The sequence below is a fragment of the Suncus etruscus genome, chromosome 1 (assembly GCF_024139225.1).
Source record: "Suncus etruscus isolate mSunEtr1 chromosome 1, mSunEtr1.pri.cur, whole genome shotgun sequence".
Classification (NCBI taxonomy): domain Eukaryota; kingdom Metazoa; phylum Chordata; class Mammalia; order Eulipotyphla; family Soricidae; genus Suncus; species Suncus etruscus.
The window spans coordinates 19696812-19722493 of record NC_064848.1 but is presented as its reverse complement, the minus strand read 5'-3'; the positions used below and the strand labels follow the sequence as shown (position 1 = coordinate 19722493).

Sequence of the window (25682 nt, the reverse complement as noted above, 5' to 3'; positions counted from 1 at the left end):
GCCTTATATGTAGCCTCCATGGTTCCAAGCCTGGCTTAGATCCCCAGAACCACATATGGTCACCTAAGCAACATCAGGTGTCACTCCTGAGCACAGAGCATTTACTGTGGCTCATCTTCCCCTTAAAACAACATTTTACAATTTGATCATGTATTTCAGGCTAATTTATGAGCCAATAAGAAAAACAATGGTCATTTGCCTCAGTGATTCTGATTTAATTTTGCTGCTCTTTACTAAGCATCAATTTTTAAGAATAGTGTCATATGGAAGCTTGGTAGAAGCTTGGGTATTGATGTGATTAAAATCTAGATGAGATGCTAGAAAATGTACCGCTGAACAACTTAGTGTTTAGCAGAGGATGATTCTGTAATTAAAAAAAAATGATAACAATTGATAGGAGAGATGTTAGAGATCACTCATGGGTGGAACCTGGATTGCAGTTGTTGTATTTTTTTATCCACATCAATTTTAAACAAACATATTAACAGAAATGTGTAAAGCTATGTATGGCAACAATCAAGTGGAAAGGCAAAGTAATACTTGCTTCAGGCCAAGAAGAGCGTCTAGTGTGGCATATTCTATACTAGATCCATTTTCCTTTTTTTGTGACTTAACCATAAAGGGTTTTAACCTGTAACCTTAAATGTAAGTGCATGTAGTAATGTTTTGGTGACTAAGTGCAATTTTATTTTACATCATAATAAAACAAATCCTTTTAAAAATGCATATTTAGCAAAGTAAATTATTTCAATTAAAAACTCTAAATATTATCTTTCATATTCTCAGTAATTAATTCTTAGTCACCAAACAGGAATGCAACATACCTGTAAGTCTTTTTCTTCTATCTTTTTTTGGAGCACCTGTAGGCATTTGGTAAAGTCAGTATGGTCCTGATCAGGGGTTGAAATAAACTGACATCCCTATGTGAAAGCAAAAAGAAAAGATATGGATAAGTAATAATGGAAGTCTTATTATGAACATGACCAAGAGTTGTAAGAGTATAGATAAAGTAACCATAGATTGAGCCTAATATATCTGCTTTTATTCCCAAACATGAAATAATTATCACTCTTTTCTAAATTCACATCATAGTATGTCTCATAAATGACATTAAAATAGCTCAATAATGGGCCTGATTATGACCATCATTTTACATTCCTAAAGTTGAGATTATACTACATTAATTATATATTAAAAATCCTGCACTATGATAACATAAGAATGTTGGTGTAAGGCTGATAAAATATATTTATAATAAAATGACCTGAAATTGAAATTAAAAAACTTCTAAAAGGCATTGACTTTCATTCAGCAGATCTTTCAAGCTTAAGTAATGCGAAAACTAATACTGATAATGTAACTCAGGAAAAAACCACATTTTACTAGCTGTCCTATAAAACCCATTAGAACCCTTTTCTTCCTATATAAGAAAAAGTCTGTAGACCTATGCCTACATAAATATGTCTGTTGAACAAATTTTTAGACATAATGAAGTGAATTTACAATTTCTTGAACTCATCTTCAACAGATGCTACGGGTAGAATAAAACACTGAGACATATTTATAAACACAAAGGCACAAAAGGGCCTTTTATTGGTACTTATAAACTTAGACCAGAGAAATTATATTTCTGAAGTGACAGCTTGTCCTCCAATGTCTTCACAGAGGAAAAAGTATGCAAAACACAGTAACACTTTAGACTTCTTAATTCAAGAATAAAACAATTCTGAGCCTTTAGCAAACAGCTGAGTAAGGGAAAGTGAAGTACAATCTAGTATATAACATTGCCATTCAAAGAGTTTTCAAGGATACCAAACACCTATCCTACCTCTTAAATTACTCCTACAACCATTCTCAGTAGATTTAAAGGTTCTTCTTTCACTTCAAGGTCTCTTTAAATGTGTCAAGTCCAACATGTGCCTCATTCGTTTATGACCATCCAACAATGTAGTGACCAATGGAAAAATTAATTCCTCATCATTCAGAAATATGAGGCCATAAAAGGTGTATATGTCATCTTTATAGGATCATCGACATAGACTTTCCTGACCCAAAAAGTACATGAAAATTTAGTGTAATCACCAAGCAATTGTGTAAAGGGGGTGAAAGTCTCAGGTTAACACTCATGAAAACAGAAGCGGTAAGAATAGCCAAAGTATTTTTGCCATTAGCAGGATCAGGAAATTAGACTGACACTAAACCAAAAGTCACACGACACCCTATAGAAAGAGATTATGTTTAACTCATGACAGTTTCCACTCCCAGGTATCAGTCTATTCCATAGCAATGATTAAGTATAATTTTAGTGACATGTGTGTATGTGTGTATATAAATATATACATTTTTAATATTTTACTTTAGATGATTACAATAATTTGTACTTAAATAATCAATATTTTCCAATTTTTTGTTTGAGGGTCACAACCAGTGAGGATCAGGGGGTACTCCTAACTCAGAAATTACTCCTGGTGGGTTTGGGGGACCATATGGGGTGCCAGAAATCAAACTTGGGTCAACCTCATGCAAGTCAAGTGCCCAACCCTCTGTACCTCAACCCCATGTTTTTGAAATTCTTACATACATTAACTATCAATAAACTTGTTCAACTGTACTTTAGAGAAGGTATGCATTGATCATAGTTATCATTATAATAAATCATGATATGCATTCTGATATGATATTGAAGGTTTTATCTATTCTTATTGAGGAATATGGATACATGGTGGGGCAGGGTATCATAATACTCAATAGAACACAAGTAACAATGGAAAACTCTTGTTTAAATGCTTATAAGAGAAACAATCACTCAAAGCAAAAAGAAATAAAATTAGCTGGGCAAAAAGCAGTAGCAGTTAGATTACAGGATTGGATTCTTGCCAACCTTAGCAGTTAATATCACATAATTAACACAGATCCACAAGGAAGTGGGGGAGAAATCTAGCTAAATGGAATCTCACAAATAAGCCAGTTAGTCCCAATATAACATTTAGCAGATTATGAAAATAAGAGATAAGTAGATAAACATACTGATGACTGGATGGATGGCTAGTTAGTAAATATGTATAATCCCTTCCTGGAAATCATATTTACTCATACGTGTGAAGTAGACACATTAAAATCAAAATGATATTGGGAAATTCAGGTGCTCATGTAGTGCAACAATCAGCAGATTTCCAGCCTCAGCAGAGCTTGAGTATCTCCCTCTATTTCCCCTCGGTTACCTAGAGTTAAGAATTCAGGGAAGTGGGGCCGGAGAGATAGCATGGAGGTAAGGCGTTTGCCTTTCATGCAGGAGGTCATCGGTTCGAATCCCGGCGCCCCATATGGTCCCCTGTGCCTGCCAGGAGCAATTTCTGAGCCTGGAGCCAGGAATAACCCCTGAGCACTGCCGGGTGTGACCCAAAAACCACAAAAAAAAAAAAAAAAAAAAAAAAAAAAGAATTCAGGGAAGTGAGGGCAGTTTTTGTCATAGACACACCCATCTTTTGCTACTTGTTTCCCAGCAAACCCTGCTTGTTTGCTGCAATCACTAAGTGCTTCTGAGATTAACATTGGTCACCTGAGAAAGGTCATGTCATACCCCTTCAATTATCTCCACAAGAATGTAATCGTCAGCAAAGTTACTTAAACCACATAATCTAGCTAAGCATATTTGTCCTCCTCAACTTTTGCCCATATCAATTTAAAATGACTGCAAAGAACGTTTTAGTTAGGCCCTGAAAACAGGTCACCAGCACTGAGAGAATCAGACTCCTATACCACCTGTTTCAAGAAACTCTGAGATTGCTCAACCACCCATCTCTAATTGGGATTGTTGCAAGTTTCAGTGCCACTAGAGATGGACGATAACTTCAGGAGGCCTGGGAATAACTCCAGGTTCCTCAAAGGGGGTAACACTAACCACACAGAAAAGATCCATACTAAAGTAGTCAAAGGACAGTACTAGGTAGGTTTGAGGTCAATGTCAGATGTTATTTCTGATATTTGGGCCTCATGATAACATGTTAAGGTCCAAAACAAAGAAATAAAAAACCAAATATGAGGTCAGGATAGCTAGTCAAAAGGAGCACATGATTTGCAGAGAAGAGGCGTGGGTTTGATCCCTGGCACTAATGTATGTTGCCTTGAGTACCAAAGAGAGTAGCTTGCAAGCATTATCAAATGTGCCCCCCAATATAATTATAAATAAGCCACCAGAGGCCCAATAAATTACTATATAGGCACTCACTATGTGTTTATTGCTTCATTAAATAATACAATACATACAGAAGAAGTAGAAATCTTACCAGTTATCAACAATAGAATAATTTAGGCATCTTAAATCCATTTTAACTTTAGTACTACAAGGCTCTGTACAATAGAGCCTTCTTAAGAAGCTTTGCACTCGAAGAACTCACTTTGTCTCAAATAATTAATCCCATTTGGTCCTTGGATATATTCAAGCAGAAAGAATTAAGAGATGAAGCTTATCACAGAGAGTGGTAAGTATAGTTAGCGAAATAACTACACCAACAACTACCAATGATAGAAAGAAATAGAATTGCTGTCTTTTCGAAGACAGGCAGGAGACGGGGAGGAGAGATGTGGGGGACAATGGTGGAGAAAAAGTTGCATAGGTGAAGGGGTATGTGCCTTTTATGGCTGAAATTCAATTATGAACATGTCTATAATCATTATACTTAAATAAAGAAATTATATGTTAAAAAAAGAAAACTAAATAGAGATAGATAAGATCAGAAGAGGAAAGATAATTGGGGAAAAGTAGTTTTAGAAGGTATCCTGAGCTATTTACTTATATTTTTATAATTCATAAGTACGTGCATATGATTTATATATAAAACACTTAAAACCTATCATAATAATGATTCTTAGAATTATATATTAGGGGGGCCGGGCGGTGGCGCTAGAGGTAAGGTGCCTGCTTGCCTGCACTAGCCTTGGACGGACCACGGTTCGATCCCCCGGCGTCCCATATGGTCCCCCAAGCCAGGAGCGACTTCTGAGCAAATAGCTAGGAGTAACCCCTGAGCGTTACCAGGTGTGGCCCAAAAACCAAAAAAAAAAAAAAAAAAGAATTATATATTAGGTATAAAATATAATTTCTCATGTATATATGGAAAATACATAAAAACTCAGGATAATCATAAAGTCTCACATGAAGACAACAAGGATTAGAAAAGATTATGCAACATTAGTATTAAATAATCAAAAGGGCAAGAAAAGCAAAGGCAACCATGATGGAAGAATGAAAAAGCAAGGTGGCCAAATTTGTCTTTCTTGCATATTCTGATTTTTTTTTACAAAGTTGTCATTAAGAGAGCACTAATGTAATTAAATAATGTAATATCAGTACTATAAGGTCAGAAAACTCACAGGTTTGACTTAGTCTAGGAACTAAAAATAGTCATAGGCACACAGTATGGACTCAATATCTAATGACTAAACATATATACAAGGATAAGAAGGCAGAAATATACACACAAGCAGACATATGTATGTAAAACATATATTTTTGAGAGCTTGATAGCCAATCAAAAATAATGACCCAGAAAAGGGCATTCTTTTCAGATGATTATCAAATAAAATGGGAGGGAAAAATAATTAAAGTTTAAGCAAAGATATTTGGTATATTCAGATATAACTGAAAACCTCTGTTAGTGAATCAAGGGAAAAAAAGATGAAAGAAAATGAAAGTGTAGATGTATACATGCATTTAACTAGAATAAGTAAAACTGAAGTACTTCTAAAATCTAATGAGTAAAATAACTGGTTGGCAAAAAGAGCAAAATGTTAATATGCTAGGCAAGTTACAGAAAAGTACATATAGAAGGTAGTTCATTTTCACTAGTTAGTAAGAGGAGAAAATAAAAATCACAACGATAGGCCCCATACACCTGGTGTCAACAGCACAAATTGTGGCATAGTCAAACACTATAACATTATATGACAATCAAAATTAATGAAAAAATGAGAACAGAAAATAAATAGAACATGGAACAAATATAAGTGGAAGCCACAGATCTGCACTGCAGAAAATGTAGAATCATGCATATTATCTCTACATATATTTTGATGGTCAATATATTTACTTTTTGACAGATATAAGGAGACAACATTTTCAATAACTGGGTATGGCAGAAAGGCAACAGAATCTTCAACTGGGTAGATAATACATCTTGAATGGGCGACTGTTTCCTAAGTACTTGTTTTATGATCTTTATGTAGAACTTAAATATTGCTTAAATATCACTTAGCTATTGTTACACAGTAGTAGAAATAGTGTTGAATCATTTTCATTAGCTGATTGTTTAATATCCATTAAACATTTGATGATTATAGGTATATAAAATACCTTCCTCTATCTTACCCACCAAGCTCATACAAATCTATACTGACAAGGAATTTATAATGTGAGATATAGTCATTCTATATCTAAATAATTATTAAAATTATATTAAATTATTTTATTATTTTTTATTTTATTTATTTATTTTATTATTTATTTTTATTATTATTTTTGGGCCACATCCAGCAGTACTCCTGGTTCTGTGCTCACAAATCACTCCTAGCAGGTTTGAGGGACCATATGGGATGCCAGGGATTGAATCCAGGTCTTGGATTGGCCATGTGCAAGGCAAATGCCCTACCATTGTGCTATCACTCTGGCCCCTATATTAAGTTCTTATAAGAAATTTATGGATATCTCCCTTTATTGTCTTGTAACAAGTCATATATATCCCCTCTTGGTTCACAAAGAGCAATGGCTCTTTTAAGTAAGAATATCCACTTACTGTTTGAATTTTCTTATATCCGCTCCACTGACTGTTTGTTAAACTGCTAAGGATTCAGACTTATATAGAACAACATATAAATGATCCCTCTTAGCTTTAAAATCACTCATGGAAATGATAATCTTACCTTTTTGCCACCAAACTATCAACAGAACATTGAGGTATGAACAAGAGTAAACAACCTTTAAAAAAACTTATCAGACTTTACAGTATCTGAATATCAATGTTTAGAAAAACTCATCTTGAACCAAAACCACATAAAATTAACTACATTTAAAAGACAATGTTTTGTAGAAGCAAAATATTTTGTTATGAAAATGCTATTATTTCAAACCATAGGCCTTGCATATGGCCATCCAGGTTTGATTTGGCAGCATCCTACATGTTTTCCAAGAACCACCAGGAATAATTCCTAAATAGAGTCAGGAATGATCCTTAAGCATCACCAGGTACAGCCACCAAACAACAAAACTAACAATAAATTATATAAAGGAACCAGAGAGATAGCTCAATGAGATAGAGTGCAAATATTGCAAGCTTGAGGTCCCAAGTATGATCCCTGATACTCTATGTCCCCTCTACCAATATTGGGTATTACCCCTGCCAGTCCCTAAGCAGTAGATGGCAGGACATATTTTCTTAATCATTAGGCTCACACAATTGAGCTTAATATCACCAAGAATATACAAGTGATGCCTCCTGATCATAACCGGGATTCCTTCACCTTTGCTCCAAATCACATGAGGTACATGTTGTAATGTACATGTCCTAGACTCAGAGTCTGCCACTTGCAAACAAAGTTCAAACAAAGTCTCCCACTTATTAACACCTGCTCCTCTCATAACCTCAGGGTTATTCTCACATATGCCAATTATCTTAGCATAAACTGAATGAATGATTTAACATGTTTGTGTTTACCCAACACAAATTCACTGCAAAACCTCTTGTATATTTTCTCTAATTATACTCCTCTAAAAAAAATCGACCATATAGCTTTCATCTTGCCCTCATCCGTAACTGCCTTTTAAGATCTTTCTCAAAAAATCAAATAGTTGATGGCTTCAGTCAGGTGCATGTATAAAATTCTTCACATGTCTTCATGGAGCTTTTACTGCTCTTATTCAGTTAGGCATATCCAGGCAATGGAAATTGGCATCATTACTGCTACTTGATTTCGACAGTCTTGGCAACCTAATTTTCTCTTTATCCTTTTCTTCTCTCTCTTTTCTCTATCAGCTCTTCCCTATACTCTCTCTCTCTTTCTCTCTCTCTTTCACTCTCTCTTTCTGGCTCTCTCTATTTTAAAAAACTTGTACAATGGGAGGTCCAGAAAGAGAAATGTTGGTATAGTTACAAAGGTATATACTGGAAGGTAATGTTCCTAAAGACATAAACATTATATACATATAGGGGACTGAGCGGTGGTGCAGCAGTAGGATGTTTGCCTTGCATACACTGACCTAGGATAGACCATGGTTCAATCCCCGCCTCTCATATGGTCCCCTGAGCCAGGAGCAATTTCTGAGCACAGAGCCAGGAGTAACCTCTGAACACCACTGGGTGTGCCACCCCAAAACATCATATACATATAGAAAGATATGAATAGATATGTAACCTTATACTAGTAAAATATTAATTCTGAGACAAAATTCATTTAAAATGTGATAATCTAATAATGGCATTATTGGTTATGCTCTATCTTATCAAGCTACCAAAGTAGATGCAGGAATAAGTAAAGAAATGTAATTTTTCCAGAAAACTTATCAGTAATCAACACTATAATAGGTTCTTTACTCCCGATAGTGCTTGAAGGTTCCATTTTATGATTCATGATTGAGCAAAAAAAAAACAAAAACAAAAACAAAAAAAAAACCTTGTAAATTAAGAGGAATGGGATAAATCTGCATATTATATAAACAAAAGCCTTCCCCAAAACATGTATTCATGACTACCAAAAAAAGGATGAAAGAAAAATACTATAATACAAAACTATGATATTCCACATAAGCATTTATTTAGGTAGACTTTAAAATGATTCATTCAGAAGGAAGATTAAAAGTTAGACACCTATACTTGGCCATTCCATACACAGAAAAGAAGCTGTTTTCATTCAGATAAAATAAAAATAAGCAACTTGATAAGATGGGACAAAAGCTCTATATTTACAAAATATAGTTGATGTCAACTACAATAAACTACACAACCTAGTTGGAAAATTAATAACTCATCAATAGAAGAGTGCTGAAGAAAAAAAATTATAATGATGAAAAAAGTGTTCTCACAAACTGAAGTGATTCACATTTATACAGAAAATGATAGGAGATATTATTAACTATTAAGTTATTAAATAAATCATATTAAAGAACAATATACAATAAGAAAGGTAAAGAAAGATGCAGAACATTACAAGTGAGATATATTCATTCTTATTGTCTACAGAATTTATTATATTTGAGGTGACTGAAGCCAGGACAAAGGCAATTTGTTTAAATAAAACCGGATAATTACTCTAGATTTGAGAGAGTTAAGTGTATTCTAAGTGAATGAAAGAGTTGAAATGAGTTTTCAAGCCCACAGAGCAAAGTTTCACCTCTGTCCACAGGAGAAGACAATGCTCTGTCAACCAGAAAAATCTGCTTCAGCTTCTTGGCTGCCAGTAGAGGATAGGAACACCAAAGGAGTTTGAAAGATGGACCAATAATGGTTGGATTCCTAGTTGCCATGCCTCTCTAAGGGAGCTAATAGCAAATAGACTATGAGTCTAAGTCAAGAAAACCACACTGTAGAAATGAATCTCCGCTGTTGTAAATAATATAATACTTTGGTCATGGTTTATATGGATTTTAAAACTGTAACAGTATGCAATTAGGTAAATTAAAAATACCATAATGCATGAATGGTAACAAAGCTCATATCTAAACAAAGAATGTTATTAAACAAAGGTTAAAATATGCTACATAAATCTTCAGTCTATATTTGAATGAGTCATAATTTATTTTTTAGAAGAAAGGAAAATTATAAGGAAGCTGATATTAGAAACTTTTTATTTTAATTTTGTTTTTTGGATCACACCCATCAATACTCAGAAATTACTTCTGGTAGCCATGAGGGACCATATGGGATGCCTGTGTTCAAACCTGGGTCAATCATGTACAAAACAAATGCTTTATCACTCTAACTCCAAGACATAGTCTTTTTAAAGTTATTAATAAGAGGCTGGAATGACAGCACAGAAGTAAGGTCCATATTTAATCTCCAGCAATACATATGGTCTTTTACCTCTAGTAGTAACCCCTGATCACAGCTAGGTGTAGCCCAAACACATTAATTCACTTCAGAGATAAATTATCATGGATATGAGAAACCAGCAAAACTACTCTGTGAAGGAAAAGAGAGTCAATGTTCTAGGTTTTCTAGGCCAGAGGGCTCTTTCCTAAGTAGTTCATTCTATCTTTGCAGCATAAAAGTCCATTAGTAGTGAATGAAAATAGCTGTGTTCCACTAATACTAAAAATTCACCTAATTTTCAAGTGTTATGAAACATTATTCATCTCTTGATTTCTTCCATTTATAAATGTAAAATCCCTTCAGAGCTTATAAGTGATTAAAAATTAAGTGGATCAAGATTTTGTTATTATATAGATATGTTCATATATAGAAGCTCAAAATTTTTAACTATAAAAGTTTTAACTATGACTTCCCTGAACTCCACTTCATTTCACAATAATAGAACTACTATTTGAAATGAAGGATCAATTTAAAGCCCATATTTTCATATATGACTTATACAGCAGGAGTGGATGGGTGGAACTCTGGGTGAACCTAATTGGTCAGTTTAAACCACGCCCATCAAAAAGGTACTAAATCAAAATAGATAATAGGATGGCTGGGAAAGGGAGCTCACAGCAGATAAAAGGCAGTCTCCATCCTGACCTCTAGCTCTTTCTTCCTTTACTCATCCAGAAAGACTGTAGGATCAGGTTGTGTTGGGTTACAAATCCTATACTAATCAATAATTGTACTCCACCATAGGGAGTGATCTGGTGATAGTATATTGGATTATTCCTTAATTGATATTCTTCTCCCATCCGAGGGTGGAACCTGATATTTTTCACTATAAGCAGGGGTCTGCGGAAGACAGGGGCTCATTCTTTGTTCTTCCACTAAACTGCGCTACATCTTAGGAGCAGAAAGCTTGGGTGCTTTGAATTCCTTCTTTGACCACTGGATTTCCTGAACCCATTCTTGTACCTCTTCACTGTGTGAATTATTTCCTGCAGATCTCTACAACTGAAATTGTTCCCCCTGTGCTAATTGGACAGGGAAATGGGAACTTTCTTTCCTGTCTGGAAGTTCATTTGGGATCAAACCTCAACCAAACTAGAGAATGTGACTCTTCAAGGTAGGGTTTGCACTCTGTAGTACAGGCGATAGTCATGGGTAGAGTAGGATCAGGTAGGGTTCCAACCAATTCCTGGACAGTAACAAGGTACTGAGCACAGGAGTCTCAGCCATATGCACATGTCCATGGCCAGAGACTTAGGAAAATTAGGATTAAAGAGAATCGCTGAGCAAAATCCAAGACAAGCCCCGCAATAAGATTTCAGACCATGTCCTCATACCTTGAAGGTAAACAGGATGGCGTGGGAACAAGACCAGATCATCAGACACATAGAGGTAACCAGGATTGGAACAGAAAGAGAGACAAAATGAGTTATGTCATGCATGGGTAGAAGGAGAGGCCTGGAGACTGGGGAGGTATGTAGGCCAATTTATCTGAAATGTAATAAACTTTAACTTCTTCAGCATCTGAGTTTTTCATGCTAATTTTATAATTCTCAAGAACCAACACAGGAAAATTTACTTCTGCAGTCATATCAAGAATTTGATGTCCAATGAGAAACAAAACACAACGATTTCCTCACCCTTATGAAAAAATAATTATGAAAAATAATTTAGAAAACCATACACTTTAGGAAGACCATGTCAGAGAAAATACAAGAGAGTACAATATTGTTGATATTTTCCAAAGAATTTGTATAGATGCTTTGAAATTTACTGACAACTAAAAGAAATTTAACAATGTAATGAGCGTCAATAATCAGCCTAATTTCCAAAGACCAATTCAAAAGTCATTAGCCTGTCCTCCTCAATAACTTAATTTAGCGTGTGTCAATAAGTTAGTTGCAATAGGTTAATGAGTTTTTACATTCAACATGCATACAATCTAGCAGGTTGTGCTATGCTGACTTCTCTCAAACTCTTTAATGGGAAAGAAAATAAACCTTTTGGAAAACATCTGTAATAAATATCAATTATTATTTCATGCAATCATCCTAAGAGACACTTGACCTTGCTTTAAACAACAAGGAGATGAGTCTAGTAAAAATCACCCCCAAATTTGCTATTAGGAAGAGAAGATTTGTTTAAACTGTCCTGTGAAGGTTTGATGATACTGAGACTTGCACTGTAACTTAATGGACTGATACTTAAGGTTAAAAATTCATAAACCAGTGGAAAGAAAACTAGTTCAACAGACTAACTACATGCTTTGCATTCAGGAAGTCCAGCTTTTAACTGAGCCTGTGAAGTCCCCTGAGCACCACAACCAGACTATTGCCCCACACAAATAAACAAACAAAAAAACCCGAACAAACAAACAAACAAAAAAGGCCTTGCTCCTTCGTAAGTAATAAAAGCATTGAGTGACTTGCTTTAGTCTTTATTCTAGCAAAATTAAATATAACATATATGCAACTATGAAAGTCACAAATGCTTGTTAGTAAAGAATAAGGATTAGAAAGACAGCATGGTGCTTTCCTTGTGCACAGTGCACCTGGATTCAATAGTTGGCACTGCATTGGTCCCTTACAGTACTGTGGAAAATGATCCCTAGGACAAATCCAAGAGGAAACCCTAAGCACAAACAGGTGTAAACCCCTCAACACCAAAAAAGAGTACTCTTTCCAACAAAATTAATTATATATTTTTTAATCTGAAACAATTTAAAATCATTTGATAATCATCTATTCTTAAAACAGAGTTAGGAAGAGACATCTGAAAGAATTGAAGTTCAGACCTAATATACATGATGCTTTGAATTTGATCCCTGGCAACATATGCTCCTGAGAGAAATGCTGGCTATAGCTCTAGAGGTCCCTTAAGGTGGCCCTATAGAGCCTAGTAATAATGAACCCTAGTGTCTTCATATCATCAAACCCAATGTGTGGCCTGGTAGGTTGAGCACTGCAGGGAATGATTTCTGGGCCCCAGAGCAAGTTTAGAAACCCCACACATATCCCTGCAAAAAAAAATTTCTTAAGATAACAGAGCATTGATAAATGTTTTATTTTCCTTCACTATAAATAACTTTAAATAAGAATTAACAGTTGAAGAAATGGAGCAATAATACAGCAAGCAGGGCACTTCCCTTGCATGTGTAAGAGCTGGGTTCAATTCCTACCATTCCATGTTGTACTCAGTGCTTCAGGAATGACATGTGAGTAGAAAGACAAGAGTAGTTAGCACTACAAGGTGTGGTCCATAAAACAAAAACAAAAACAAAACAGAATTAACATATGAGTCATCCACATTATGGGAGGGAGACAGCAGTTACTTTTCTGGACTATGTTCTTGGAAGAGGACACTAATTTCATCTACAAAATATAATCACTGCACCTTAAACTGTGCAGGCTGATTTTGAGAGTAACTTGTCCATGGTCACTATTTTCAATCTGAATGAAGTCCACATTATAAATCTTCCACACTTTGCATTCAACCTGCTTACGGAAACTTAAGGTTTATTAATACAGAAAAACATTTTTATAGTTTGTGTCAATCTTCCATTTTGCCAGTTTTCTGCCACTTTGTTGACCTGACAATTCTCGAACTCTCAGGCAGTGACCCTGCCGAACTCCGTAAATTTATCCAGGGTCACAGAAGCCTTTAAAGCCTCTAGGTTCTAGCCACATGTAAAAATAAATCACAGATGTTTGCACAGCATCCAACTCCCCTTATCTGTTTCCCCAATTTATATTATCATTATATTTATGACATCATTAACTATATCTTTTGCTATCAAACATTACATTATGATCAATATCTCTGGGTCTAAGTGTTTATTTCTGGTTACTCTCTTAGACTTGCATTCTAGAAATAAAATTACTGGGAAAATGATAAAAATACTTTCATAATCCTTGACATATGCTACCAGATTGCTTTCTAAGAAGACTATAGAGTCTCTACTTGAATAATATCAGTTCACAGACAAGGAGACTGGCTCAAAAGGCTACAACATGTATTTTGCATATGGGAATTATAGGTTCAATCCCTGGCACCACACTTACTAACCCAAGCCCTGCAGAAAATGACACACACACATACCCTAGGATGAATGGTGGGTGATTAACCTCTGAGCACTTCTGGATGGAAACACACACACACACACACACACACACACAAACACACACACAGCTAAGGTCTAGAGATATAATAATGGAGTCAAATAATAAGTTCAGCATGGTTGGGACCCCAACTTAATACACACACACATACACACACATATACACACACGCACACACCACACAGAGAGCTAAGTTTTGGAGATATAATAATGGAGCCAAACATCAAGTTCAGCATGGTTGGGACCCCAACTTAATCCTTGGGCACTGCATAGTCCCCAAATATCACTAGGTTTGACCATGAAGGACTTCAAAGATTATTTGTGTGGCCCAGTATCTCTGGAGTGGAGATAGTATTCAGCCACCACCCCACTCCACTCCCTCCCCTGGCACTGCTGGGTAGCCCCCTCAAAGAAATAAAGATACAAACATAAAGATATAGTAAAGATATAAAAGACTGTTAACAATAAGTAAAAATGGCCCTCATAAATTAATTGCCTTGATTTAATCCAACAGATGATCCTTGCTTCTTAATATTAAATAGGAAAAAAAACAGTTTCCTTGGGTAAAGATGAGCTTAGATGTTTAGGAACGAAAGAGAAAGTTTTGGCAAGGTTGGACCATGAAACAGAAAGAGGAGCAAAGGGTTACATGAAATTGAGAACTGAGGGTCTTAGGGACAATATGTAAGAACTCAACAACTGCTGAATTGGGGTCAATCAGGGAAAGAAAAGGAGGCAAGAAGATAATGAATGTCATCCTGCAAATTGACACTGAATGCTTAAAAGATCATTTATCCTTTCATCATGATACTGATGACCTGGGTTTTTAATTTTTGTAAATAACAATTATAAGAATTCATAAGGTTTAAAATAATTAATTCCCACACATTTCAGTTGCCTATATTTATTACTAATGTAATTTTTCTTCATTTTTTACTGGGAGAGAGTTGTTGTTAGATAACACTTTATTTTATCCAAAAGGAAGACTTTCCCCAATTTCCAGCTTCTCCCTCACCCATCCCTTTTTACATGCAAAAGGATCAGTTAGACTGAATTAGCTAGAGATGGGTACTTTGTCACTCTCTACCCTTCACTTGCAGGTTGTGAATTCAGCTGTTGAATAAAGAGAGGATGGTTTGGTGGGCTCCAGAGAAAGTCTGAAGCTACTCCTTCTCCATGCTTATCTATCATGTGAGTATCTCTGATTATTTTTCTGTAGCAACCATGCTTCAAATCCATTTACTCAGAGTTTGGATTGTGGTAAGGAGAGCCTTACAGAATTGGGGTATAACTGGGATGCTTAGGATCTATTCCTGTTTCTGGGTTCAGCAATTACTCCTAGTGGTTCTTGAGAGAATCATATGTGTTGCTGGGGATTCAAAGTCAGCTGCATAAAAGGCAATCACCTTATCAGTGTACTATCTCTAGGCCCTACTTTCATCATTATGTATGGCAAAATACACTTAAAATATTTAAATAAGATATTCAAATCTTTGAAAACCTGACTATATCTATATTACAATTTAAATAATAAGGCTCCATATTCATCCACTAAATTGACTTGACTTAAGTTCTGTAATAAGGAGCTGCCTGCCAGATTATGAACACAGCAGGAATCAAGAAAAATGACATAGATTCTGGATAATCAAAGATAGGCATCTAAAATCAGCTTGAACTTGTTCTCAGATCAGCTAAGAAGGGGAAGAGATAAAATCAATTAGAATCTAAATGATCTATGTTTCTTGCCACAGGTACTAAAGTCGTCTTTTTCATCCCATTGAGATATAATCACAGAATAACTGTTTCCCTCTTTGGTCTCTATTGTATGAAGCATGCTGTGGTAGATTGCTCCTTCTGTTTATTTGCCAGCCTCCTAAAAGCATTTCTGCTTTTCGAACTATAAAGATTTTTTTTAATTTTTCAAATATAGACTACAAGCAACAATTCTTGAACATGAATGCCACATGAATAAACTCTTAAAATGTCTTAAGTAATAGGCTACCTAATATACTCTAGTGTTCTCTTTCTGCCTTGCAGAGATGGAGTATAAAAGAAAAAAATATTAAATATAATTTAACCTTGGAGCAATTCTACATTCAATTCTAAACATAAAGAGACATTCAAATCTAATGTAATCTTCACAGCCCTGCATGTTACAAGATCACCTCTCCTTTCAAAGTGACATTGAATGAAAACTAACTTTTGAAACATGAAAGTCCCTGTTCATGTTAGTGGAGGTCAAACGCTTTCCATACAACAAAACTGAGTCCAATCTGATATCCTATATGGCCCCCCAACCCACCAGAAGTATTTCCTAAGTATAGATTCAGGAATAATTTCTGAGCACTGCCAATATGGCCTAATTTTAAAACTTTACTAAGATTTAGGGTTATTCTAGATATAGCCACTTGGTGGGGCAAGTCAGTAGTACTCAGGGCTTACTTCCTGCTCTGTCTGTGGTCAGGGATTATACCTGGAGGTGTTTGGGGGACCATATGCAGTGCCAATAATATAATTAGATCTGACTGAATGCCAGGAAAGTATATTCACTATTGTACTCTCTCTCTCTCCCCAGTGGTCCCCAGAAATAGCCCTTTTTATCCTAAGAAACTTAAGTTCTGTCAGTGATACATCTAGAGCAACTAGTTGGCTCTATAAGTCACCCTGTCCTTGTTATATAAAATTGCCACAACCAAGCCCCTTGAATATCCCAAACCTCCATTCTATTTCCAAGTTCAGAATTTTCCCTCTGGAATTTACAGGTAGGCTATTCATACATAATAATAATAGCACACATTCTTTTCTCCTACTGATCTGCTTGAGCTACTTGGCTCAACCACTGGGTGAAGAATTCAGAGCATTGTGTCTACATATAAATAGTGAAATTTTTAGGAAGCTTACTTAAACCAATACTACTGTGCCTGGTTTATTTTCAAGTCAAATCTACCACTTCACATAGTCACAGAAATCACCTTTGGAGCAAGTATAGAGGAACACAGGTACTTTGCTGCTGCTCTGATTAAACAAGGATTTGAAACATGCTTCAGATAAACTTTCATGATAAGCAAGTTGTGGTTGTTTCCTTGTCGTCAGGAGTTCTGTATAGCTATGAATTTCCCACTAATTACTGCTGTTTCTGTGTCCCAAAGATTTTGGAAATTTATTTTTCTTCATTGTCATTCATCTTAAGGAATCCTTTTATTTTATTTTTATTTTTTGGGTCACACCTGGCGGTGCTCAGGGGTTACTCCTGGCTGTCTGCTCAGAAATAGCTCCTGGCAGGCACGGGGGACCATATGGGACACCGGGATTCGAACCAACCACCTTTGGTCCTGGATCGGCTGCTTGCAAGGCAAACACGGCTGTGCTATCTCTCCGGGCCCGATTATTTCTTTAAAAGGTTCATCTCTCTCTTTGTTTTTTGCCAATTGGATTACAATGTCTTAGTGTTGTTTTGTTAGGGTTTATTTTGTTTGGTACTCTTTTCCCCTCTTGGATTTGTACAATTGACTCTTCCCAGAGAGTGTGAAATTTCTCTGTTATTTTATTTCCCTAACCACTTGTTCTTTCCTTTTCCCTTTTTACTCCCATTCTTGTATTCCTATAAATCATTTCTTTCTTTCTTTTTTTTTTTTTTTGCTTACTTTTTTTTTGTGTGTGGGGGAGGAGGGTCATACCTGGCAGCGCACAGGGATTACTCCTGGCTCTATGTTCAGAAATTACTCCTGGCAGGCATGAAGGACAATGATGGATGCTGGGATTTGAACCATTAGGAATCCTGGTTCAGCTTTGTGCAAGGTAAATACCCTACTATTGTGCTATCTCTCCAGCCCATCTTTTGTTTTCATTCATCAAGTACTTTATATATTAAGTCCTTATATTTCTTTCGAATGCTTTGTCTATTTCATTCACTCTGTTGCATGCTTGTATTTTGTCTTTGAGTTCATCCATGCAATTTTCCATATGTGTAATTCTGCTATTATGGCTTGCTGGGATGTTTTTAGTTCCCTTAGTTCCATTTATATGGATTCTCTCATCTTCTGTTAGTTCTTCTTTGAGTTGGTTGAATTGTTCATCTATAGATTTCTTAATTTCTTTGGAATCTTAAATCCTTTGGAATTCCTTGAATTCCATTGCAAAGACATTAAATGCTGATTTTAGGTCCTCATCCATAAGGCTCCTGTGCTTTGGAGGACTTGGAAATTTGCTATAATTTCTCTCCATATTCCCAGCTGCTGGTATCTTTCTTTGTTTCCCCATTGGTTGGGTTGAGGTGCTGGAGTTTCAAGGTGTTTAAAAGTGGTGAAGTGTTTGCCTTGCATGCAGAAGGACGACGGTTCGAATCCAGGCATCCGCTATAGTCCCCTGAGCCTGCCAGGAGCGATTTCTGAGCATAGAGCCAGGAGTTAACCCCTGAGCACTGCCGGGTGTGACCCAAAAACAAAAAAACAAAACAAAACAAAAAAAGGTGGTATATTTAACTGTTCACATAGGAGGTGGTTAGAGGTTTTAGGGCTTCTTTATTCTTTGTAGGTGAGTTTTCCCAAGTATAATATTAAATCTTGCAAACAAGTTTGTTGGAATTTTCTTCTGGTTTTGGAGCTGTATATTTTTAATGTAAAGAAATGTTAGGCCTGATCTGCTTAGAACCATCTGGTATAAACTGATATCGTGAGAGTTGTGGGGCAGTGGGATTATGGGAAGTGTATGTAGATACAGTCCCATGCAGGCTCAGGGCTTTGATATAGGTGGCTGGGAATTCTGTGGGAGAAAATTTTAGGGAGGGTCTGGTTTGTGAGTTGTGACCTAAACAGGTATCCAGGGATCCCTGCACCCTATCCCCACTGAGCTAGGGTTTGTGAGGCTGGGGTAGAGGGACTTTTGGGGCAATTTTCACAGTCCTGTCTATATGGACTTGGGGGGTTGGTGTAGGCAGCTGAGAAGGAGAAAATTTACAAAAATTATTATTTGTATTTCCTCTGGGAAAATTACAATGTTGAATCTGGAATGCTCAGAATTTGTCAATATAAACTGATGGTTTATATGGTTTTTATAAATATGGTTCTCAAACAAAAATCCTCCCTCCTGCAACAAATAGGCTATCAAATCATACCAAAGAAAATTGTTCTACTATTAGATAATAGGGAAACATATATCCTTTAAATATTAAAATAGGTTAAATGAACATGTAGGCATGAAAAATGACACTGACAGCTACAAGAGTTGTTATTTCAGTAGAATTTATAATAACAATTTTGACAGAGGTTCAGAAGTAGGGCTTTGCATCCCTAAAGTATTTCAATTCTTGCATGTTAATAAGAAAAATGCAGTTATGTATCTCAGTTTTTATCTAATGAATGTTATTATTATGTCCCCTATTCAGCTAAAATTCAAATAAAAAATAAATGGCTCTCTAGATAAAGTGATATGATCATTGATATGTGCCTTATCTGGAAGCATATTATATATCTATATATCTATCTATCTATATATATATATAAAGAATAAAAAATAAAATGCTAGTGGCAACATTTTCTTCCTTTTTTTTACATATTTTAACTAAAGATTAAGCATCCATTGCAACATTATTAAAAATCTTTCATATCAACATTTAAAACGTTATCAGTTGTAAATGGCATCACTTCATTAACAATAGTGCAAATTGTACTGTCAAAAAGGAAGAGAGAGAGAACAGAGAGAGAGAGAAGTAAAATGCCTACCCTACATACAGGTAGGGATAGGGTGGGCATAAAACTAGGGACCCTGGGAAATATGCACTTGTGAAAGTGAAAGATGAAATATGCATCATTCCATAAGTGAAACTCAATCATCAACAACTTTGTATCCAAGATGCTTTAATAAAGTAATTATTAAAATAATTATTTTGTAAGTATAAAACTAGTCATATTATATTGCAGCTTTTGCCCAAGATGATGCCAAAGATTCCTGACACCTCTAGTGATACCTTCCTGTAGCCCAGTCCTACTGAGTATCAGGGCTGGTCTGTAGAGTAAAAGCATTGTAGTGGAAGAGACATATAAAAAGTTGTATAACCCTGAGAATATGTTCTTTAAAAACAATACTTTGGTCTCTTTTTGGGGAGACAGACTTAGTAGTGTTCAGGGTTTACTGCTGTCTCTGCCTCAGTCTTGATGAGAATTGGGGGACCTCTCGGAGTACCAGGAATTAACTTGGGTCTGCCCAGGTGCAAGACAAAGGCTCTATCACTGTACTATCGTTCCAGCCCCATTACTTCTGTCATGAGCTGGTTTATCTTGAATATTTGTGTCTTCCTACTTCTTCCCTCTCTATCTGAAAAGAAAGCTGCCATGATAAGAGCTGCCCAATAGCTAGGAACTGATGTTTCTAGGAAGCTAACTCATATGAAAAATCTTGGAAGAAAACAGTGAAATTATAGTAAGGCCCAGATGATGAGATGACAAGAAAATATGGTTATATTATCACCTCATGAGAAAAGAAGAGACAGAGCTATGCAGGCCATCAAATCTTCCTTTACCTTAAGAAATGGTGAGAGATACTGTTATTTATTACCAATAGTACAGACCATAGATATAAAATATATTTTAAAAGAGAGAAATCATAAGTATATAGGTACATAAAAATTTAAATATAAAGCAGGAAAATAAATTAAAATCTTTGTATAGTTGCATAAAACTGAGTTTATCCAGCAGGTCAACTGTGGGTCAAAAGGTATATGCCCAAGTGTTGACTGAAAAATCTTCTGTGATTTTAATACATTTATAGCACCTAAAATTTCTCCCTGATTTTATCTTATTCACTACTGGGTGTCTCAACTTCATATAAAACCTGAACCAGGTGTGTGTGTGAGGAAGTGAACTTGAAAGTAAAGTTAACCTCCTTTCATTTATAATATAGCAGCTTAAAGACCACTTAAATTGGAAATAATGGCCAAATGAATTGTGTGTAATGCTGCATTAACTTGTTGTCATTATCATGATTATTAAAATTGCAGCCAAACACTCACAATGTGCTATGAAGGGCACATTAAGCTACTATATAGATGTGATCTGCGCCTGCTAGGAGAGAGATCTAAAAGCGAAAAAACAGTGAGTTTCTCAACAGTACAAGAAAAATTTGTGCTGTAGTCTGGTTCAATTCAGAATTTTCCAATGGATCTAGTTATCTTACTTTATAATCTTAATAAATACAATCTTGCTTTTGACATTGAAAAAAAGTAAGAAATGTAAAGTCAATATATCAGAAGATGTTAACTCAGTTTTCTTTGTCCCTGAACCCACAACTGCTGTTGGAAGCAAAATTAACTGGCTTCTCTTATTTCCTGGATAGGCATGCAAAGATTAACACTTGCAATTTTGGCACATCAGCTGTGTTAGAGTTGGGCTACTTAGAGTATGACTAGAACTGTGACTTCTTTAGTGTTCACTTGTCCCTGCCTCTTTCACTGTTTCTTCTGATCTAGGAAACATGATTAATATCTCTGTGTTTGTAAAACTCTGTATGGTCGACAAGGCTTTCCATCCCAATGAGGTTGAGGTATGGAGTTAATGAGAAGTGAGGCTGTGGGGAATGAGTAGAAACATACCAATGTTCAAGTAATTGAGCATGAATATCAAACACTGACTTGGGAACTCTCCTCATTTGCTGATGGAAAGTTGGATCAGTTGGTGGGCAGATGGGATGTGTGTAGATATGAATTCTCAGCTCTTCCAGAACTCCCATATGCTCATTTGAAACTTCAAGTTTCTACACCTGCATTCTCTTTCCTTTCATTTTTTCCTTTGTTTTTCTTTTCCTCACCAAACAATATTTTCTCAGATGGTCAAAGAGACAGTACTGGGGTCAGGGGGTCAGTTAAGTGACTTTTTTGACCTGAGTCCAATCCCTGGATTGCATATGGTTCCTTCCAGCACTGCCATAAGAGATCTCTGAGCAGAGCCAAGAATGACCTGAGTAACCTCGAATGTGTCCACCTTCCCTTTGAAATTATTACAATTAACCCCAAAGCCTTATCAAGGATCTAAAGTTTTAGACTTCAATTAACTCCTACTTATTTTAACAATGTAGATAATTTGCAAATGTCAATATAGAATAATATAAATAATGATATTGTTACTAGGAGAATTAAGAAACTTTGATTTTCATTTAAAATTTCTGCAGGGCCTAAGTGAAAGTACAGTGGTAAAGCATTTGCCTTGCATGTGGCTGACCTGGAACTGACCCAGGTTTGATCCCTGACAACCTATATGGTCTCATGAGCCTGCCAGGAGTAATTTCTGAATGCAGAGCCAGATGTAACTACTGAGTAACTACCTAAACACCCCCAAATAAAATAAAATAAATAAAATTTCTGAAGTGTTCTTTTAAAGCCAGTAAAAAACTATTGATTGCTAAGATGCATTTGGGTGTGCTTTCTATTATTCTTGGGTATATTATTTATGTCAAATACCAAGAAGCTTTGGAAAATTTGCACAATAGAAACAGGTGAATTCCTCAATATGCTGTCACTATTATTTTAAGTTACAATAAATATTTTCTTTAGGATAGAGTAATAATAGTAGTTTCAAGAAAATTGAATAGTATAAAAACCATCTTACTTCAAAGTTCCATAAGCAGACATCTATGCATTTTTAGAAAAACAAATTTTAACAATGAATCATTTACAAAAAATTTTAGAAGTTTAGTATGCAAAGACCAGGATTCAAATGTATAATAATGAAAATTGGTTATCAAAAATATAGTTCATTCACTAACTGACATTAAAATGATCTTTGAATATATATAATGGTGATAAAAGCAACAGCAGCATATTAAATAAATTTATGTAACAAATTTAAATATAAATGTTTAACAAACTAATTAATGCTCATATGATGATGTTTGAATTGCCACCAAAAGATGCCTTTCACTTACTGTTTTCTGAATTTCCATATGGTTGTAAACTGAAATTGCCATAAAAAATAACAATCAAGTAATTAGCTTCTCAGTCCTACATATACACCAAGAAAGCTGAGAACCCAAGAAAAGTGATCATAAGAGAAATATCTTAAATATAAAAGTATCTGTGGTTTACCTTAATAGCATAGAAGTCTCTAACTTCAGGTCTAATAGAGTCAAAGTCTCCATTGACGAATTCAGGCAAAAAGCTGAAAAAAAAAAAAAAAGAATTCCAAGTCAGCCAGCTAATTTAGACTACTTATAATCTTTAAAGCTTCAACTATAATTTTTGAATTAAAATATATGACTAGGATTATAAATATGAGAGATGAATCATATATTTAAATTGTAAAATAAGCACAGTCAATTTTAGGAGCAAAGATAACATCATAGCTCATACCCTGTTGCACTACAGTAAGATTTTGTTTTGTTTTGAAGTTAGGGCCACTCCCAGCAAGAATCAAGTTTTTCTCTAGCTCTTTATTCAGAAATCATTCATGAAGGAGCTCAGGGGGGTTCTATAGGATGGTGGGGATCCAACCTAGGTTGACCACACGCAAGGCAAATGCCTTATCCTCTGTATTGTGTCTCTCTAGTTCCTCATATAGTATGACTAAAGGGAATTACATTTACTCAACTAATTTCTCATTAGTCATCAATAAAAATGTACGATTAAAAATAAAGAATATAGATCTTGGCTTAAAACTCTAGTTCAAAAATCTCAACACAGATGTGCAATTACATTTTATATATATTTAAACTATTGCTATTGCTCTCTCAAACAAATCTGAAAGTTTCAACTCAAGTTTGAAACTTTCAACAAATCTAAATGCAAATAATGAGGCTTAGGCATTCTTTGTCAAATCAGAGTCAGCTCTAAAAGATTTTCCAAATGTCCTTTAACATATTTAATAAAGAACAGGTTTGAAATATAACAACATAGGGAGGGGCCCTAAATGTGAATACTGCTAATCACATCAAAATTATCTTCTCATTCCTATCATTGATTTTAAATTAAAAATTCATTTCAGATGCATATGTGCTCCTTGGGTCCATGTGTTCACATGTGTTGGGTACATGATGCCCAAGCACATGTAACCCATATCTCTTTGCCCTGATTTGTGAATTTTTATACTTCCATGCTCTGCCTTTGCAGAGCCTATATTCCCTGAGTATTACTCTATTTTTATCTTTTCTCTTCCCTTCCTTGGTATCTCAAAAGAAAACATGTTTTTAGTTCCCAAAACAAAAAATAAATCATTTCACAAAGTTATCCTTTGGGGCTAGAGCAATAGCACAAGCAGTAGGGCCTTTGCCTTGCACGTGCTAACCTAGGACTGACTGCCATTTGATCCCTGGTATCCCATATGGTCCCTCAAGCCAGGAATGATTTCTGAATGCATAGCTGAGGGTAACTCCTGAGCATCACCAGGTGAGGCCCAAAAACCAAAAAAAAAAAAAAAAGAAGAAGGAAGGAAGGAAGGAAGGAAGGAAGGAAGGAAGGAAGGAAGGAAGGAAGGAAGGAAGGAAGGAAGGAAGGAAGTCATCCTTTATTACTTTGTATAAAATATCAACATGGCCCAGTAGAATTCCTTCCTATTTCCAACTCACAGTGGATTAAGCAATACTTCTCTGAATTTCTTAGTGTTACTGTGAAAATCCCTGACCTCATGAGACTCCTAAATGTACTGCATATAGGAAAGAGATGACTACTTCCGTTTGCTCCAGAAAACCCCTCTTGACATACCATAAGAAGTATATCCATTAACCATTCGTCAAGTTCGAAGTCCTGATCAAAAGGGCAGCACATCTCTCTGTCTTTTCAAGAGTACTAATGGTTACATGCCTATATAGATTAGATCCCTACTAGAAAAGGGAGTTCTAGTTCCCTGGGTATCAGCAATAAAATGACAGAACCTGGAGACATTCTAGGTCATAAAGACCAAGACTCAAGAGGAACATTCATTGGCTTCTGAGGAGATCTCACAGTAATTCCAGATGTTTGAAGTCAAGATGATAAAACTTTTCTCCTGGGAGGGGAGACACACAGCTATCTCCTTACTTACAAAGCTGAGAACAAACTCACTTCCTTATTAGGCACCAGTGCAGTGAAACTCTGTGAACACAGAATGGAGAACTAAGGTTCTGCATAGACCAACAGAATGGGGTGGAGGCAATGAACAGTTTGACTGGGAATGCCTTTTGTAGACACTCAGGATAAAACATTTCACTTGGCTCTTTTGTACATTTTTTCCAAGTTAACTTAAATTTTTTAAGTTTTTTAAGTCAAACCTAATCTAACAAGTCTGTGTTTAACTCTTCTAAGAAATACTGAATAGAATTAAATATGAGAACATTGTACTACCTACGTATAAACCACCTACACTGCAGAGGTTTTCACTGCTTTTATTCTTGTTTTTAATTCATCATAAATGCTACTATATTGAACTTCTTGTATTTTATGTTTTTTTTTCCTACCATATTTTCCGGCGTATAAGACGACCCCCTAATTTTGCAGTTAAAACATAGGTTTAGGCATATATTCGCTGTAT

The 25682-nt window shown here is 35.6% G+C and overlaps 1 protein-coding gene across 1 annotated transcript in view; it reads right to left on the bottom strand.

Moving 5' to 3' along the window:
- Positions 1–25682, bottom strand: part of TPK1 (thiamin pyrophosphokinase 1) — a 408298-nt gene that overhangs the window by 186599 nt on the left and 196017 nt on the right. Inside the window, exons 4-5 of the mRNA XM_049784170.1 lie at positions 23267–23339; positions 825–920 (exon numbers count right to left, since the gene is read on the bottom strand). Coding sequence (XP_049640127.1) covers positions 825–920; positions 23267–23339 — 169 coding nt within the window. The remainder of the gene's footprint in view (positions 1–824; positions 921–23266; positions 23340–25682) is intronic.